The following is an 18389-nucleotide window of genomic DNA, read 5'->3' as shown; positions in this document are numbered from 1 at the left end:
CAGTTCATGCAGTGTCGTCTCAACGGATTTCAATGGTACCCTGTTTAACGTGAATGCAATTGTCTCTAATGCATAATCCCAAAATGATAGTGGTAAAATGGTAAGAGACATCATAGATCGCACCATATCTAATAAAGTGCGGTTACGACATTCGGACACAACATTACGCTGTGGTGTTCCAGGTGGCGTGAGCTATGAAACTATTCCACATTGTTTTAAATGAAGGCCAAATTCGTAACTCAAATATTCATCTCCATGATCAGATCGTAGAAACTTTATTTTCTTGTTACGATGATTCTCCACTTCACTCTGAAACTATTTGAACTTTCAAATGTTTCAGACTCGTGTTTCATTAAGTAGATATACCCATATCTGCTCAAATTATCTGTGAAGGTTAGAAAATAACGATACCCTCCACGAGCCTCAACATTCATCGGATTGCATACATCGGTATGTATTATTTCCAATAAGTCATTAGCTCATTCCATTGTTCTGGAGAACAGAGTTTTAGTCATCTTGCCCATAAGGCACGGTTCGCAAGTATCAAATGATTCATAATCAAGTGATTCCAAAAGTCCATATTTATGGAGTTTCTTCATGCGCTTTACACCGATATGACCCAAACGGCAGTGCCACAAATAAGTTGCACTATCATTATCAACTTTGCATCTTTTGGCATCAATATTATGAATATTGTGTATCATTACGATCAAGATTCAATAAACGATCAACATTGGGTGTAGGACCATAGAAGGTTTTATTCATGTAAACAGAATAACAATTATCCTTTGTCTTAAATGAATAACTGTATTGCAATAAACATGATCTAATCATATTCCTGCTCAATGCAAACACCAAATAACATTTATTTAGGTTCAACACTAATCCCGAAAGTATAAGGAGTGTGCGATGATGATCATATATCAATCTTGGAACCACTTCCAACACACATCGTCACTTCACCGTCAACTAGTGTATGTTTATTCTGTAACTCCTGTTTCGAGTTACTAATCTTAGCAACCGAACAAGTATCAAATACCCAGGGGCTACTATGAATACTAGTAAGGTACACATCAATAACCTATATATCAAATATACATTTGTTCACTTTGCCATCCTTCTTATCCGCCAAATGTTTGGGGCAGTTTCGCTTCTAGTGATCATTTCCTTTGCAGTAGAAGCACTCAGTTTCAGGCTTGGGTCTAGATTTGGGCTTCTTCCTGGGAGTGACAACTTTCTTGCCATTCTACTCGAAGTTCCCTTTCTTTCCCTTTGCCCTTTTGTTGAAACTAGTGATCTTGTTTAATCATCAACACTTGATGCTCTTTCTTGATTTCTACCTTCGTCGATTTCAGCATCACGAATAGCTCAGGAATCGTTTTCGTCATCCCTTGCATACTATAGTTCATCACAAAGTTCCAGTAACTTGGTGATGGTGACTTAGAGAACTCTGTCAATCACTTATCTTATCTGGAAGATTAACTCCCATTTGATTCAAGTGATTATATTACCCAAACATTCTGATCACATGCTCACTAGCTGAGCAATTCTCCTCCATCTTTTAGGCAAAGTACTTGTCAGAGGTCTCATACCTCTTGACACGGGCATTAATTTGAAATACCAATTTCAGATCTTGGAACATCTCATATGTTCTGTGGCGTTCAAAACATTTTTGAAGTCCCGGTTCTAAGCCGTAAAGCATGGTGCACTAAACTATCAAGTAGTCATCATATTGAGCTAGCCAAACGTTCATAACGTCTGCATCTGCTCCTGCAATAGGTCTGTCACCTAGTAGTGCATCAAGGACATAATTCTTCTGTGCAGCAGCAGAATTATGTCCTTGATGCACCGCTAGGTGACTGACCTATTGTAGGAGCAGATGCAGACGTTATGAATGTTTGGTTAGCTCAATATGATGCACAGAAGAATTATGTCCTTGATGCACCGCTAGGTGACAGACGTATTGCAGGAGCAGATGCACACGTTATGAACGTTTGGCTAGCTCAATATGATGACTACTTGATAGTTTAGTGCACCATGCTTTACGGCTTAGAACCGGGACTTCAAAAACATTTTGAACGCCACGGAGCATATAAGATGTTCCAAGAGATGAAATTGGTATTTCAGACTCATGCCCGTGTCGAGAGGTATGAGACCTCTAACAAGTACTTCGCCTAAAAGATGGAGGAGAATTGCTCAGCTAGTACGCATGTGCTCAAAATGTCTGGGTACTACAATCGCTTGAATCAAGTGGGAGTTAATCTTCCAGATAAGATAAGTGATTGACAGAGTTCTCTAGTCACCATCACCAAGTTACTGGAACTTTGTGATGAACTTTACTATCCAGGCATGACGAAAACGGTTCCCAAGCTCTTCGTGATGCTGAAATCAACGAAGGTAGAAATCAAGAAAGAGCATCAAGTGTTGATGATTGACAAGACCACTAGTTTCAAGAAAAGGGCAAAGGGAAAGAAAGGGAACTTCAAGTAGAATGGCCAGCAAGTTGTCACTCCCGAGAAGAATACCAAAGCTGGACCCAAGCCTGAAATTGAGTGCTTCTACTGCAAAAGGAAATGGTCACTAGAAGCGGAACGACCCCAAAACATTTGGCGGATAAGAAGGATGGCAAAGTGAACAAAGGTATATTTGATATATAGGTTATTGATGTGTACCTTACTAGTGCTCTGATACGTCTCCAATGTATCTATAAGTTTTGATTGTTTCATGCTATTATATTACCCATTTTGGATGTTTATGGGCTTTATTTTATACATTTATATCATTTTTGGGACTAACCTACTAACCGGAGGCCCAACCCGTATTGCTGTTTTTTTGCCTATTTCAGTATTTCGAAGAAAAAAAATATCAAACGGAGTCCAAATGGAATGAAACCTTTGAGAGCGTGATTTTTGGAACGAACGTGATCCAGAGGACTTGGAGTGCAAGTCAAGAAGCAGCCGATGCGGCCACGAGAGGGTAGGGCGCGCCCCCCTGTCTTGTGGGCCCCTCGGACAGCCACCGACGTACTTATTCCTCCTATATAAGCCTACGTACCCCGAAAACATCCAGGGAGCCAACGAAACACAATTTCCACCACCGTAACCTTCTGTATCCGCGAGATCCCATCTTGGAGCCTTCGCCGGCGCTCCGCCGGAGGGGGAATCGACCATGGAGGGCTTCTACATCAACACCATAGCCCCTCCGATGAGTTGTGAGTAGTTTACCACAGACCTTCGGGTACATAGTTATTAGCTAGATGGCTTCTTCTCTCTTTTTGGATCTCAATACAATGTTCTCGCCCTCTCTTGTGGAGATCTATTCGATGTAAACTCTTTTTGCGGTGTGTTTGTCGAGATCCGATGAATTGTGGGTTTATGATCAAGTTTATCTATGAGAAATATTCGAATCTCCTCTGAATTGTTTTATGTATGATTGAGTTATCTTTGCAAGTCTCTTCGAATTATCAGTTTGGTTGGCCTACTAGATTGATCTTTCTTGCCATGGGAGAAGTGCTTAGCTTTGGGTTCAATCTTGCGGTGTCCTTACCCAGTGACAGAAAGGGTTGCAAGGCACGTATTGTATTGTTGCGATCGAGGATAAAAAGATGGGGTTTATATCATATTGCATGAGTTTATCCCTCTACATCATGTCATCTTGCTTAAGGCGTTACTCTATTCTTATGAACTTAATACTCTAGATGCAGGCAGGAGTCGGTCGATGTGTGGAGTAATAGTAGTAGATGCAGGCAGGAGTCGGTCTACTTGTCACGGACGTGATGCCTATATACATGATCATGCCTAGATAATCTCATAATTATTCACTTTTCTATCAATTGCTCGACAGTAATTTGTTCACCCACCATAATACTTATGCTATCTTGAGAGAAGCCTGTAGTGAAACCTATGGCCCCCGGGTCTATCTCTTATCATATTTGCTTTCAATCTACTTTTATTTGCATCTTTACTTTTTGCATCTATATTACAAAATACCAAAAATATATTTATCTTATCATATTATCTCTATCAGATCTCACTTTCGCAAGTGGCCGTGAAGGGATTGACAACCCCTTTATTGCGTTGGCTGCGAGTTCTTTGTTTGTTTGTGTAGGTGCGTGGGACTTTTGAGGAGCCTTCTACTGGATTGATACCTTGGTTCTCAAAAACTGAGGGAAATACTTACGCTACTATTGCTGCATCACCCTTTCCTCTTCAAGGAAAACCAACGCAAGCACAAGACGTAGCATGCTCCTAGTAACCCCTGGGTATTTGATACTTGTTCGGTTGCTAAGATTAGTAACTCGAAACAGGAGTTGCAGAATAAACAGAGACTAGTTGAGGATGAAGTGATGATGTGTGTTGGAAGTGGTTCCAAGATTGATATGATCATCATCTCACACTCCCTATACTTTCGGGATTAGTGTTGAACCTAAATAAATGTTATTTGGTGTTTGCGCTGAGCATGAATATGATTAGATCATGTTTATTGCAATACGGCTATTCATTTAAGACAGAGAATCATTGTTATTCTCTTTACATGAATAAAACCTTCTATGGGCATACACCCAATGCTGATGGTTTATTGAATCTTGGTCATAGTGATACATATTCATAATATTGATGCCAAAAGATGCAAAGTTGATAAGCATAGTGCAACATATTTGTGGCACTACCGTTTAGGTCATATTGGTGTAAAGCGCATGAAGAAACTCCATGCTGATGGACTTTTGGAATCACTTGATTATGAATCATTTGATACTTGCGAACCGTGCCTTATGGGCAAGATGACTAAAACTCCGTTCTCCGAAACAATGGAACGAGCTACTGACTTATTGGGAATAATACATACTGATGTGTGTGGTCCAATGAGTGTTGATGCTCATGGTGGGTATCGTTATTTTCTAACCTTCATAGATGATTTGAGAAGATATGGGTATATCTACTTAATGAAACACAAGTCTGAAACATTTCAAAAGTTCAAAGAATTTCAGAGTGAAGTGGAGAATCATCATAACAAGAAAATAAAGTTTCTACAATCTGGTCGTGGAGGAGAATATTTGAGTTACGAGTTTGGCCTTCATTTAAAACAATGTGGAATAGTTTCACAGCTCACGCCACCTGAAACACCATAGCGTAATGGTGTGTCCGAACGTCGTAACCGCACTTTATTGGATATGGTGCGATCTACGATGTCTCTTACCGATTTACCAATATCGTTATCCACGTCTTTCTTCTTTTTCATATCACACAAATCAACGAAGTTGTTTAGATGAGTAGCGACATCTTCACTAGGAAGGCCAGAGAATTGATCTTTCATGACAAGATTTAACAAAGCAACATTAATTGCACAAGATTCAGCATCGGTAAGAGGAGCAATCGGAGTGCTAAGAAAATCATTGTTGTTGGTATTGGGAAAATCACACAATTTAGTATTATCTTGAGCCATCGTGACAAACAATCCAACACACAAGCACACAAGAGGCAAGCGAAAAAGAGGCGAACGGGAAAGAGAGGGCGAATAAAACGGCAAGGGTGAAGTGGGGGAGAGGAATACGAGAGGCAAATGACAAATAATGTAATGCGAGGGATAAGAGTTTGTGATGGGTACTTGGTATGTCTTGACTTGTGCGTAGACTCCCCGGCAACGGCGCCAGAAATGAGCTTGATGTCTACTACGCAACCTTCTCCTTGTAGACGTTGTTGGGCCTCCAAGTGCAGAGGTTTGTAGGACAGCAGCAATTTTCCCTCAAGTGGATGACCTAAGGTTTATCAATCCGTGGGAGGTGTAGGATGAAGATGGTATCTCTCAAATAACCATGCAACCAAATAACAAAGAGTCTCTTGTGTCCCCAACACACCCAATACAATGGTAAATTGTATAGGTGCACTAGTTCGGCGAAGAGATGGTGATACAAGTGCAGTATGGATGGTAGATATGAGTATTTGTAATCTGAAAATATAAAAACAGCAAGGTAACAAGTGGTAAAAGTGAGCACAAACAGTATTGCAATGCTTCGAAACAAGGCCTGGGGTTCATACTTTCACTAGTGCAAGGTCTCTCAACAATAATAACATAACTGGATCATATAACTATCCCTCAACATGCAACAAAGAGTCATTCCAAAGTCACTAATAGCGGAGAACAAACGAAGAGTAGGGTACGAAACCACCTAAAAGTTATCCTTTCTGATCGATCTATTCAAGAGTCCATAGTAAAATAACACGAAGCTATTCTTTTCGTTTGATCTATCATAGAGTTCGTACCAGAATAACACCTTAAGACACAAATCAACCAAAACCCTAATGACACCTAGATACTCCAATGTCACCTCAAGTATCTGTGGGTATGATTATACGATATGCATCACACAACCTCAGATTCATCTATTCAACCAACACAAAGAACTTCAAAGAGTGCCCCAAAGTTTCTACTGGAGAGTCAAGACGAAAACGTGTGCCAACCCCTATTCATAAGTTCACAAGGTTACTAAACCCGCAAGTTGATCACCAAAACATACATCAAGTAGATCACGTGAATATCTCATTGTCACCACAGATAAGCACATGCAAGACATACATCAAGTGTTCTCAAATCCTTCAAGACCCAATCCGATAAGATAACTTCAAAGGGAAAACTCAATCCATTACAAGAGATAGAGGGGGAGAAACATCATATGATCCAACTATAATAGCAAACCTCGCGATACATCAAGATCGTGCCAAATCAAGAACACGAGAGAGAGAGATCAAACACATAGCTACTTGTACATACCCTTAGCCCCGAGGGTGAACTACTCCCTCCTTGTCATGGAGAGCGCCAGGATGATGAAGATGGCCACCGGTGATTGATCCCCCCTCCGGTAGGGTGCCGGAATAGGGTCCCGATTGGTTTTTGGTGGCTACAGAGGCTTGCGGCGGCGGAACTCCCGATCTATTGTGCTCCTGGATGTTTTCGAAGCATATGGGTATATATAGGAGGAAGAAGTAGGTCAGTGGAGCTGCGAGGGGCCCACGAGGGTGGGGGGCACGTCCAGGGGGAGCAGGCGCACCTCCCTGCCTCGTGGCCTCCTTGCTTCTTTCTTGACGTCCACTCCAAGTCCTCTAGATCACGTTTGTTCCAAAAATAACTCTCCCGAAGGTTTCATTCCGTTTGGACTCCGTTTGATATTCATTTTCTGCGAAACACTGAAATAGGCAAAAAAAAACAGCAATTTGCACTGGGCCTCCGGTTAATAGGTTAGTCCCAAAAATAATATAAAAATGCATAGTAAAGCCCATTAAACATCCAAAACAGATAATATAATAGCATGGAACAATCAAAAATTATAGATACGTTGGAGGCGTATCAGAGCTCCAGCGATCCATCTGTGGACTGGTGCAAGCATCTCGGAGTTGGAATATACGCTTTGATGAGTTGACCAAAGCATATAGTTTTATACAAACTTGCGGTGAAGCCTGTATTGACAAGAAAGTGAGTCGGAACACTACAACCTTTCTGATAAGTATATGTGAATGACATATTGTTGATCAGAAATAATGTAGAATTGTTTGGAAAGCATAAAGGAGAGTTTGAAAGGAGATTTTCAAAGAAAGACCTCGGTGAAGCTGCTTACATATTGGGCATCAAGATCTATAGAGATAGATCAAGACGCTTAATAAGATTTTTCAATCAGTACATACCTTGACAAGATTTTGAAAGAGTTCAAAATGGATCAGTCAAATAAGGAGTTCTTGCCTGTATTACAAGGTGTAAAGTTGAGTAAGACTCAACGCCGGACCATGGCAGAAGATAGAAAGAGAATGAAAGTCATTCCCTATGCCTCAGTCATAGGTTCTATAAAGTATGACATGCTATGTACCAGACCAGTTGTGTGCCTTACTATGAGTTTGGCAAGGGGGTACGATAGTGATCCAGGAGTGGATCACTGTATAGCGGTCAAAGTTATCCTTAGTTACCTAAGAAGAATAAGGAAGTATTTCTCGGTTATGGAGGTGATGAAGAGTTCGTCGTAAAGAGTTACGTTGATGTAAGCTTTGCACTAATCCAGATGACTCTGAGTCTCAATCTGGATACATATTGAAAGTGGGAGCAATTATCTAGAGTAGCTCCATGCAGAGCATTGTAGACATAGAAAGTTTGCAAAATACATACGACTCTGAATTTAGCAGACCCGTTGACTAAACTTCTCTCACAAGAAAAACATGATCACACCTTAGTACTCTTTGGGTGTTAATCACATAGCGATGTGAACTAGAGTATTGACTCTAATAAACCCTTTGGTTGTTGGTCACATGGCGATGTGAACTATTGGTGTTAAATCACATGGCGATGTGAACTAGATTATTGACTCTAGTGCAAGTAGGAGACTGAAGGAAATATGCCCTAGAGGCTATAATAAAGTTGTTATTTATATTTCCTTATATCATGATAAATGTTTATTATTCATGCTAGAATTGTATTAACCGGAAATAAGTACATGTGTGAATACATAGACAAAACAAAGTGTCCCTAGTATGCCTCTACTTGACTAGCTCGGTAATCAAAGATGGTTATGTTTCCTGACCATAGACATGTGTTGTCATTTGATGAACGGGATCAAATCATTAGAGAATGATGTGATGGACAAGACCCATCCGTTAGCTTAGCATAATGATCGATAAGTTTTATTGCTATTGCTTTCTTCATGACTTATACATGTTCCTCTGACTATGAGATTATGCAACTCCCTAATACCGGAGGAACACCTTGTGTGTTATCAAACGTCACAACGTAACTGGGTGATTATAAAGATGCTCTACAAGTGTCTCTGAAGGTGTTTGTTGGGTTGGCATATATCGAGATTAGAATTTGTCACTCCGTGTATCGGAGAGGTATCTCTGGGCCCTCTCGGTAATGCTCATCACTATAAGCCTTGCAAGCAATGTGACTAATGAGTTAGTTGCGGGATGAAGCATTATGAAACGAGTAAAGAGACTTGCCGATAACGAGATTGAACTAGGTATGATGATACCGATGATCGAATCTCAGGCAAGTAACATACCGATGACAAAGGGAACAATGTATGTTGTTATGCGGTTTGACCGATAAAGATCTTCGTAGAATATGTAGGAGCCAATATGAGCATCCAGGTTCCGCTATTGGTTATTGATCGGAGATGTGTCTCGATCATGTCTACATAGTTATCGAACCCGTAGGGTCCGCACGCTTAACGTTCGATGACGATTTGTATTATGAGTTATGTGTAAGTTTGTTTGGAGTCCCTTATGAGATCGCAGACATGGCGAGGAGTCTCGAAATGGTCGAGACATAAAGATTGATATATTGGAAGGCTATGTTTGGACACCGGAAAGGTTTCAGAAAGGTTCGGGCATTTTTCAGAGTACTGGGAGGTTACCGGAACCCCCCGGAGAAAGTAGTGGGCCTTAATGGGCTTTAGTGCAAAGGAGAGGAGGGCCGCAGGGTGGCCATGCGCCCCCCATGGCAGGTCCGAGTTGGACTAGGGAGGGGGCGGCGCCCCCCTCTTTCCTTCTCCTTGTCCTACTCCTTCCCTCTCTCCCCCTCTTGGAAAAGGAAGGGGACTCCAACTAGGATTGGGAATCCTAGTTGGACTCCCCCTATAGGCGCGTCCCTCCTAGGCCGGCCTCCTCCTCCTCCCTCCTTTATATATGGGGGCAAGGGGGAACCCCAAAGCACATCAGTTGTTCTCTTAGCCGTGTGCGGTGCCCCCCTCCACAGTTCAACACATCGGTCATATCATCGTAGTGCTTGGGCGAAGCCCTGCGCCGGTAACATCATCAACACCGTCGCCACGCCGTCGTGTTGACGGAACTCTCCCTTGTCCTCAACTGGATCAAGAGCTCGAGGGACGTCATCGGGCTGAATGTGTGCTGAACGCGGAGGTGCCGTACGTTCGGTACTTGTATTGGTTGGATCGTGAAGACGTTCGACTACACAACCACGTTAACTAAATGTTCCGCTTTCGTTCTACGAGGATACGTGGACACACTCCCGTCTCATTGCTATGCATATCCTAGATAGATCTTGCGTGATCGTAGGAATTTTTTTGAATTACTACGTTCCCCAACAAAACCCATCTCTTGAAAGTGCATTTTCTGGTGCTGATTGGGCAGGCTGTCCCGATGATAGAAAGTCCACTCGAGGTTTTGCCACATTATTTTGGTGTAATCTTGTCTTATGGAGTTCAAGAAAATAACTTATAGTATCAATGTCCATCACTGAGATAGAGTACAAGTCTCTTGCAAATGCAACAACAGAAATAATTTGCATACAATCTCTGTTACATGAACTTGGTATTGATCAATCACAGACAATAGCTTTATGGGGTGATAATCGTGGTGCCACTTATCTGCCAGCAAATCTGTGCTTCATGTCGAAGCAAACATATTGAAGTTGATTATCATTTTGTCCAAGAAAGAGTAGCAAATAATTTACCTAATATTTGGTTTATACCGACAAAAGATCAAGTTGCGGATGGGTTTACATACCCCTGACACTACGGCAACAAGAAGCTCTTCAGCACAATCTTAGCTTAGACGAGTTGTGATTGAGAGGGGGTGTTGAAATAACTATGTATTTCATGTCTGTACCACGTTGTAGTTTGTTCAGATAGTTGTAGTAATCTAGTCGGGATGTTATACATATTTGATCCTATCTCTTATATAGTTGTCTATCTCTTGTATAGCTGTGGTAGAGATCAAGTACTTGTACACAACTCGAACCGACCCTTGTAACCCCTTCTATTATATAGACACGCACGAGTCCCACCACGTGACACATGTGGTAAACAATCCAACCTATATAAAAAAAAGAAAAATACACGCACGAGACCCTGCTACAAGAATAGCAAAAGTTTCCGGCATCGTATCTTTTACAACCAGGAGCAGCCTCTTCTTAGGAACATCAGCCGACCATCCAACTGGATGGCCATTGACCGCCGACAACACAAACTCGAACTTGAAGACCCGGAATGCAGTCCTCCGTTCATCGATGTGGATATTCCTCACGATGACGCCGTGGAAGCCGGGATAGTGTCGGCCACGCGGCCTCACTGGAGCTCTTCGGGCGGGCTTCGTCAGCCTAATTGGAGAGGGCTCAAGGTCAGCAGACATTTGGGGTGCTCTGTGATGGAAGAAAGAGGAAAGCAGAGGCTCTGGTTGCTCGACATGGACAAGCGCGATGGTGGCACAAAATGGAATGCTTCAACCCTGACACCGTGCCTTGTCGTTCTAGTTGCAACGCCGCTTCCTCTTCAAGGGTGCCTAACACTAGATCCGGAGTCCAGTGCTTGTTGCAACATGTGAGGCGGCGCCCCGACAAAAAGGTTGGGCAGGGGAGCAAAGGCCAGCACGCATGAAGGCGGTGTGGAGGCGCCGTAGGTTCCCGGTCGCCGGTGTCGCACAGGGAGGGAGAGGGGTTGGTTGGAGGGCTAGGTGTAGATGCCAGGATGATGTGGCGGCCGAGTTGGCTGCTGGCTAGCTATAGACGGTCAACTCTCCAAAACCGATCAAAACAACCCACTGCCCAGAAAACTGGCTCAAGGAGAGGAAATTGATATATGTCTGGTTTTGTGAGTTTGGGTTTGTAAAATAGAAGGTTTTGAACTTTGGGGCTTGTTTCTTAGACTTGAGTGACAATTCAAGGTTGAAATATGAACTTCTCTCAAAACCTAAAGTTACAAGATTAAACTGAATCACTGCCAAATCTAAGATACACCTGACATGTGATATGAACAGTGATTCTTTTTTTTAGAAGGATATGAACAGTGATTCTGCGTTGTCTGCTTGCTGCTTGAGATCGGGCGGCAACTGTCTACAGGCTCAAGTGAAGGGAACCGTTTGGGAATTGTTTCCCTCCTCTCATACGCGATAAGAAAGACACCACGGCTTAAAAGTGGCGGGTAGATAAGCAGCCATTCTCGAACCATTCGCGCCTATTCCGTTCCATCCGCTGATCTCTGTTCGCATCACCGATGCCTCCCATGGGCATGGCTTCCACTTCCCTTCTCGTCCCCACCTCCTTCACCCCGGCCGCCGTCGCCGCCACGGCTCGCCGCAGCTTCTTCAGCCACCGCCCCCCTTCCAGCCTCCCCGCGGTCCGCCTCCGCCTCCCCCGTACGTCCTCGCTCGTCGTCTCCGCCTCGGCTTCCCCGCCGCGGTCGCTCGACGCCCTCATCTTCGACTGCGACGGCGTCATACTGGAGTCGGAGCACCTCCACCGGCAGGCCTACAACGACGCCTTCGCGCACTTCGGGGTCCGCTGCCCGCCCGCGGCCGACGCGCCGCTGTACTGGGACGAGGCCTTCTATGACGACCTCCAGAACCGCATCGGCGGCGGGAAGCCCAAGATGCGATGGTACGTCACGCCCGCAAGCTTGACGATTCCTTCGCGTGTGGCATTCCGCGTGTGATATTTTGCCTCAGCAATTGCGCTGTGATTGATTTTGCGATCAGCCTCCCACCATTTGTTGCTGGCATTTCGATTTCACAATCTGAATTCTTGCTTACCTGCTTTATATGCAGGATGCAGTTCGTCATTAGAATGGTGTGCAAAGTTTAATGTTTCGAGAAAAAAAATGTGGCAAATAGTTTGAATGGGAATAAGTGATGTTGCAGGGCAGGGCATGCTAGGGTCCACATGCTGTTTAAGTAGTTGATGATTAGCATGTGGATATTGGTTCTGAATCGGTTTCAATCTGTTACAGGTACTTTGGAGAAAATGGGTGGCCTTCTTCAAAGATATTGGAGACAGCACCTTCAAGCGACGAAGACAGGGAGAAGTTAGTTGACGTTATTCAGGTCAGATTTTTTATGTCCTTGGTTCTAAATCAAATGCATTAGCTCCTTATTATCCTTTTCAAGAAGTACAAATGCTTCGAACCATGTCTAAGAATCCATGAATTTTACAGAAGTACATTTTTGCAGGACTGGAAAACAGAGAGGTACAAAGCAATAATCAAATCTGGAACTGTAAGTGAAATGAATACATTGGGAAATTCTTACTCATCATCTCAGACTGATTTTCAGCTCTGTATGCTAGGTGGAGCCTAGACCTGGTGTTTTGCGGCTGATGGATGAAGTTAAGGGTGCGGTAATACTTATTGCAAGATTTATTCTACTTTCTACTAGTGTTTTCCTCATACTGTAAACTGCTTTGCAACATAATATATTTCATTTAATCCTTTTTGTAATGTACACTAGGTGAATTCTTATTTAATGTTCCCATTAAATTACAATAGTATGGGCTATTTTGGAAAAAATGAGGTGATTTTGGTATAATGGTGTAGGGCATCAAGCTTGCTGTTTGCTCTGCGGCAACTAAAAGTTCAGTGGTGTTGTGTCTTGAAAATCTTCTTGGACTTGTAAGTTGCATTTGACTTATGCTGTGTTTCTTATATTTCTGACATGAATTTTACTTTCTCGGTTGAGATTCCATTTCTTTACAATTGTATGGTTTTATAGGAAAGATTCAATGGTCTGGACTGCTTCCTCGCCGGTATAGTTCTGGTTGTTTTTGCTTCTTTCTGATCATGTTTACCATGGTTGTTTTGAGATTAACTGGCAACGATCACAAAAATGTGAATGAGCGTGCAGGATTGTCTTTACAAAGTTTTCGTACCAGTCATCCTAGTTGTTTTCTTGTTTTACAATTTTGTATTAGTTCAAATAAAATATTACAATGGCCAGTGACACGGTCAAGAAAAAGAAGAAATCAGTGAAATGAGTAATATAAAGTCTAGTAAAGATTGAGATGTGTTTTAGCTTACATTTTTCACCCGGCTAAGACCAGATCCTATTTAAATGCACTTGCAATTATTTGTTGTTTGGTAGGTGGTTATATTCTGAAAGCTATGATAAGTCATTCCACGGCATTCAAAATTCTTGATTGTTTCATGTTGCAGGCGATGATGTTAAAGTGAAAAAACCCGATCCATCGATATATATTACAGCAGCAAAGGTAGTGAGCACAATTGAAGCATATCATGTCAAACTTTACTTGAGTTTTTTTTTAAAATTGGTTGTGTTAAAGACTTAATTGTTCGATGCAGAAATTAGGATTAGAAAGCAAGAACTGCCTTGTGGTAGAAGACAGTGTCATTGGACTACAAGTAGGTCTTCCAAGTTCTTATTTATCAAATAAACTTATACTCCCTCCGTACCAAAATATAAGACGTTTTTGTAGTTCAATTTTGTTACAGAAACGTCTTATATTTTGGTACAGAGGTCGTACTTTTGAACACAAGAGATGACTTTCTTTTGACAGGCAGCAAAAGGAGCAGGGATGTCATGTATAATAACATACACACCTTCAACTTCTAACCAAGTAAGATAGAGCTTAGCTACAAAATATTGTTCAGTCTAACGGTCCACATTCTGATCTCCTGAATTTTCTGTAGGATTTCAAGGATGCAATTGCAACCTATCCTGATCTCAGTAATGTGAGGTATGTAATGACTTATCCATTTTACTAGTTTGTTTCATCAGGTAAACAACACCTGTTAATTCTTTACAGGCTTGAGGACCTGAAGCTACTGCTCCAAGAATCTCTCGTCACTGGATAGTGGAATTTCCTGCTTTCGGCAGGCCTTATTCGGTTGGTGGCGATCCAATCCACAGAGGGGTTGGGTGATCCCGCCCCTCACCCAATCCCCGCTAATTCCTCCACACACACAATCCCTCTACTAAATCACTGCTCGGTTAAACCTCTTGCCCCTCGGGGAGATTTGAATTGTGCATAGCTGTTACAATGCAGCGGCAACAGTAAAATATTTGGAGTCACAGCTTACAACAGCGACATGCCAAACTGAATTTACAGTAGAACACATGTACTGACAGGGGCACATACCCAGCATTTCATACGCAGAGAAAGTGATTTGAAAAGGAAAGTGAAAAAAAAAAAACTTAACATTGCAGCTGTTGCTGATGTTTCCAGCTGATTACGGTGATACTGTTTGCAGTGAATCATGATCAATCTGTTGAGGCAATGTTAAGTCTGTTGTCACGCAACCACTATCATCTCATTCTCAGCAGTCAATTTTCCACTTCCGAGCCGCTCTCTCCCGAGAAACTCACATTCTAGCAGCACGGGCTCCCAACTCATCAAGAAAAAAAAAAAAGCACTGGCTCCTGCGAGGCGCATCAGCGGAGCAACCGGCGAGCATGCGGGTGCGAGACGCTGACGAGCGACACGTCGTCGACGACGGGTCCGCAGAGCGTGCCGCTGCGGTCGGACGTGGTGTGGTAGCCCGTGCTGTAGAACACCACCCGGGTGCTGTTCCCCTCCGCCTTGAAGTCGAGCTTGTCGCGCACGTAGCCGCCCGTGCCGCGGGACTCGTACGACACGCGCTTGCCCCCGTACGCCGTGGCCACCTGCACGCTCATCGGCGACGCCGCGCACTTGTTGCCGGCGTCGCCCACGGAGAACTGCAGCCTGTAGGACCTGCCGGGCACGGTGGCCACCTCCTGGACCAGCGCCACCTCCACGCCGGCCACCAGCTCCACGGCGCGGGAGCCGTGCGGCACCCGGAAGTGCCCCGCGTCGATGTACTTGACCACCTTGGAGTGGGACATGATCGTCCACCCCGGCAGCGGCGACGTGGCGTCCTCGTCCATGGGCGGCACCAGCACCCCCGACGGCGACCCCGGGGTCATGTACGGCCCCTCCTCGAAGTCCCCGTTGATCAGCATGTTCTCTGTACATGTCATGCAGGCGTAGACTAGAGTGAGAATTCCGTAACGTGATGAGATTTCGTGGGTGCGGTTAACGACGAGATCGTGGTATGTCTTACGGTGGGTGGCGTGAGGAGGGCTGAGCGTTCTGATGGCGACGGCGTCGACGATGGGGCCGCACGCGGGGTCGTCCACCTGGTCGTCGCCGTGGTGGATGATGAGCGACACCACGCCCTGCTTGGCCTTGAAGGCCCAGGCGTACGAGTCCCAGCCGCTGCTGGTGTACACCGTCTGGACGGGGAGCTCGCCGCCGGACGCGTCGCCGGGGACGATCGACACGCTCAGCTTCTCGGACTGGGCGCAGGTGCGCGCCGCGCTGAAGGTGATGGAATAGTACTTGCCCCGCGTCACGCTGAGCTGCTGCTGGATCGAGGATTCCGTGCCCAGCCGCACGGCGTGCCTGCCTTCCGGCACTATGAGGACCATATGGTCCTGCTTCGCCCCGGACTCGATGTACTCCACGAAGCCGGCCACCTTCCAGTACGGGATCGCGTACTTCCCCATCACCCTCGAGCCGTTCATCTGGGACCTGTTCGGCGCGTACTCGAAGTTACCGTTCAGCAGCGGGCCTGCAGTTTGCATGAGCATGACAGCACGTGTCAGATTAAACGACAATGTAGTAGTACTCCTCCATAAAACGAAGTGATCCTCTTGTCCTTGATGAATGCTAAGTTGCTAACACAATCGGAGCAGTATGATCTGTGCGGTTAGTAAGAAGATCAAGGAGTAACAGTAGCCTTGGAGGCCCTCACCGTCTCCGCCGGAAGCAGCAGCTCGAGCAGCCGCGCAGACGAGCAAGAACAGTGCGCCGTTGAGCACCATCTCTCCAGCTATGAGCCTACCGGCCAGCGTACAGCTCTCTCCTCTGCTTCGGGGCTGGATGGAATAGAGCTCTCGATCACGGAGTTGCTTAACCGGGAAGGTGCCATCTGGCTCCACTTATAGGCCGACCGTTGAGGCGTCTGGCAGTGGCAAGTTTGGCGCCGCGAAATGCGCCGGAGCACGAGCGGAGGGGGCTTCGCCTCGCCTCGCTGGTCCGTCGGCGACGCGCGTGGTGAAATCTGAAATGTGTTAGTGCAGGTGCGGCGGCATTCCCCCTACGTGCGACCACGTGGACTTGAGTGGTACTAATATCTGTGATGTTCTGGTTGCCGCGATCACTGCCGCATATGGACGTCGGAGCGGAAGGTTCCGTTTATTCGCTTGGTCGGCCGGTGCACGCTGGCTCACCCATGCGCAGGATCGAGGAGGCTGTCAGTGGTGCTGCGGCGGGCATCTTGCCAGAGGCGAAATGGGGCGACCGATGCAGTTCATGCTGGGTAGGGTCTCAGCTGGGAACCATGGTGACTAGGGAGGGCACACCTGCGTGGACTCTGCTCACATGGCCATTCTGTTTCTTTGTCAACGCTCCTCCCTGCGGCGGCCCTGCCGCGTGTCAGGGGATGGCTATGTCAATTGCAGACGGTGCAACTTGCTGGAGGCTACAATAGTTATATGCAAGTATTTATATCACTCCCTCTATTCACTATAAGGCCTTGAAGACGGTGGAAAGTAGCTCATTTTCAGTTGTCTGAAACGACTTATAAAAATAAATGAAGGAAGTACAAACAACATGAACCATGTGCAAGATTACAATAGCTATAGATAAGTTGGCCGAATTTACAATTTGGGTAAGCCGATATTGTGGGAGGAGCAGCGGTTGGAGGAAGAAGAAAGAATGATGATTGTTGAATCTTAATCCAACGGCCCAGAAAATTGACTTACCCAAAATAAATATTCAGGCGACTTACGTATAGCCTCGGTCCCAAACAACACACGCTTTACATTGTGGTGATAGTCGCCAACCGCTTTTTGACTAATGTCTTCTTTTACCCTTGAAAGCAACATTCAAATGATCCACATTAAGATCCGGGGATCAACCTTATCTGACCCTGGAAAGATTTTTTAAACGGATGCAATATATTTTCTTGTTCGTTAATTTAGAAAAATGAACTGTCTACTTTATTAGCAAAAAATCAAACAAAAACGTTAGCAATTTGCCTTAGGAAGAAGAACAAGCTACATCCCTACAAGGCATGTAGACCACTCACAAACCAAGAAGCCCCATGGTCACAAATACAAAGGCGGAGTTTTTTGCGTGGATTATGATGCAGGGGAAATGTCTGACGGCAGATAACCTTGCTCGCCGGAAAATCCCCCATGATCTGATCTGATCGCTTTGTCGTGCTGCTCCGGAGGCAACACACCACATCATTGAAACATGCCCCTTCTCGGTGCAGCTGTGTAACAAGACAACGCAATCACTGGGACAACTATTCAACCTGAACATGACAATTGACAACCGCATGAAGTCATGATTTCAGAGTGCAGATTAGGTTGTTGCCGGTCTCATAGGGCAACGTGGAAGTCCACCTGCCTTCTAGTCTCATGTTGCATTTGGAAGGAGCGCAACGAGAGGATCTTCAACGCTAGGGCTGGCTCGGTCTCCTAGGCAGGGGCAGATCTAGTGGCACCCCCTCCGAAATTGTAAAATAAATTTTATCCATACTTAACACTAAATATCCATCAAGTTGTTTTGTTTCCAGACTATTTGTTGAGATTATGATGATGTTTGGTGTAATTTTTGAATCATGGCACCCCCAAAGC

The 18389-nt window shown here is 44.7% G+C and overlaps 2 protein-coding genes across 2 annotated transcripts; one reads left to right on the top strand and one right to left on the bottom strand.

The window, feature by feature from the left end:
- The first annotated feature begins 11917 nt into the window (after positions 1-11917).
- On the top strand, positions 11918-14953 carry LOC123045886 (haloacid dehalogenase-like hydrolase domain-containing protein At4g39970). The gene is made up of 11 exons (XM_044469116.1): positions 11918-12369; positions 12719-12812; positions 12939-12983; positions 13054-13104; positions 13301-13375; positions 13476-13509; positions 13916-13971; positions 14063-14122; positions 14278-14337; positions 14411-14457; positions 14527-14953. Exons 1-11 carry the CDS (start codon positions 11987-11989, stop codon positions 14573-14575), a joined length of 954 nt encoding a protein of 317 aa, XP_044325051.1. The 5' UTR covers positions 11918-11986; the 3' UTR covers positions 14576-14953.
- On the bottom strand, positions 14901-16676 carry LOC123045885 (uncharacterized). Its single transcript, XM_044469115.1, has 3 exons — positions 16496-16676; positions 15803-16312; positions 14901-15706 (listed from the first exon to the last, which is right to left on the bottom strand). The coding sequence occupies exons 1-3, from the start codon at positions 16563-16565 to the stop codon at positions 15153-15155; spliced, it is 1134 nt and encodes a 377-aa protein (XP_044325050.1). The 5' UTR covers positions 16566-16676; the 3' UTR covers positions 14901-15152.
- Between the last annotated feature and the right edge of the window lie 1713 nt (positions 16677-18389).

This window comes from Triticum aestivum, chromosome 2B, assembly GCF_018294505.1.
Source record: "Triticum aestivum cultivar Chinese Spring chromosome 2B, IWGSC CS RefSeq v2.1, whole genome shotgun sequence".
Taxonomy (NCBI): domain Eukaryota; kingdom Viridiplantae; phylum Streptophyta; class Magnoliopsida; order Poales; family Poaceae; genus Triticum; species Triticum aestivum.
Note: the sequence above shows the minus strand (reverse complement) of the source record. Positions and strands in the feature narration are given on the sequence as shown.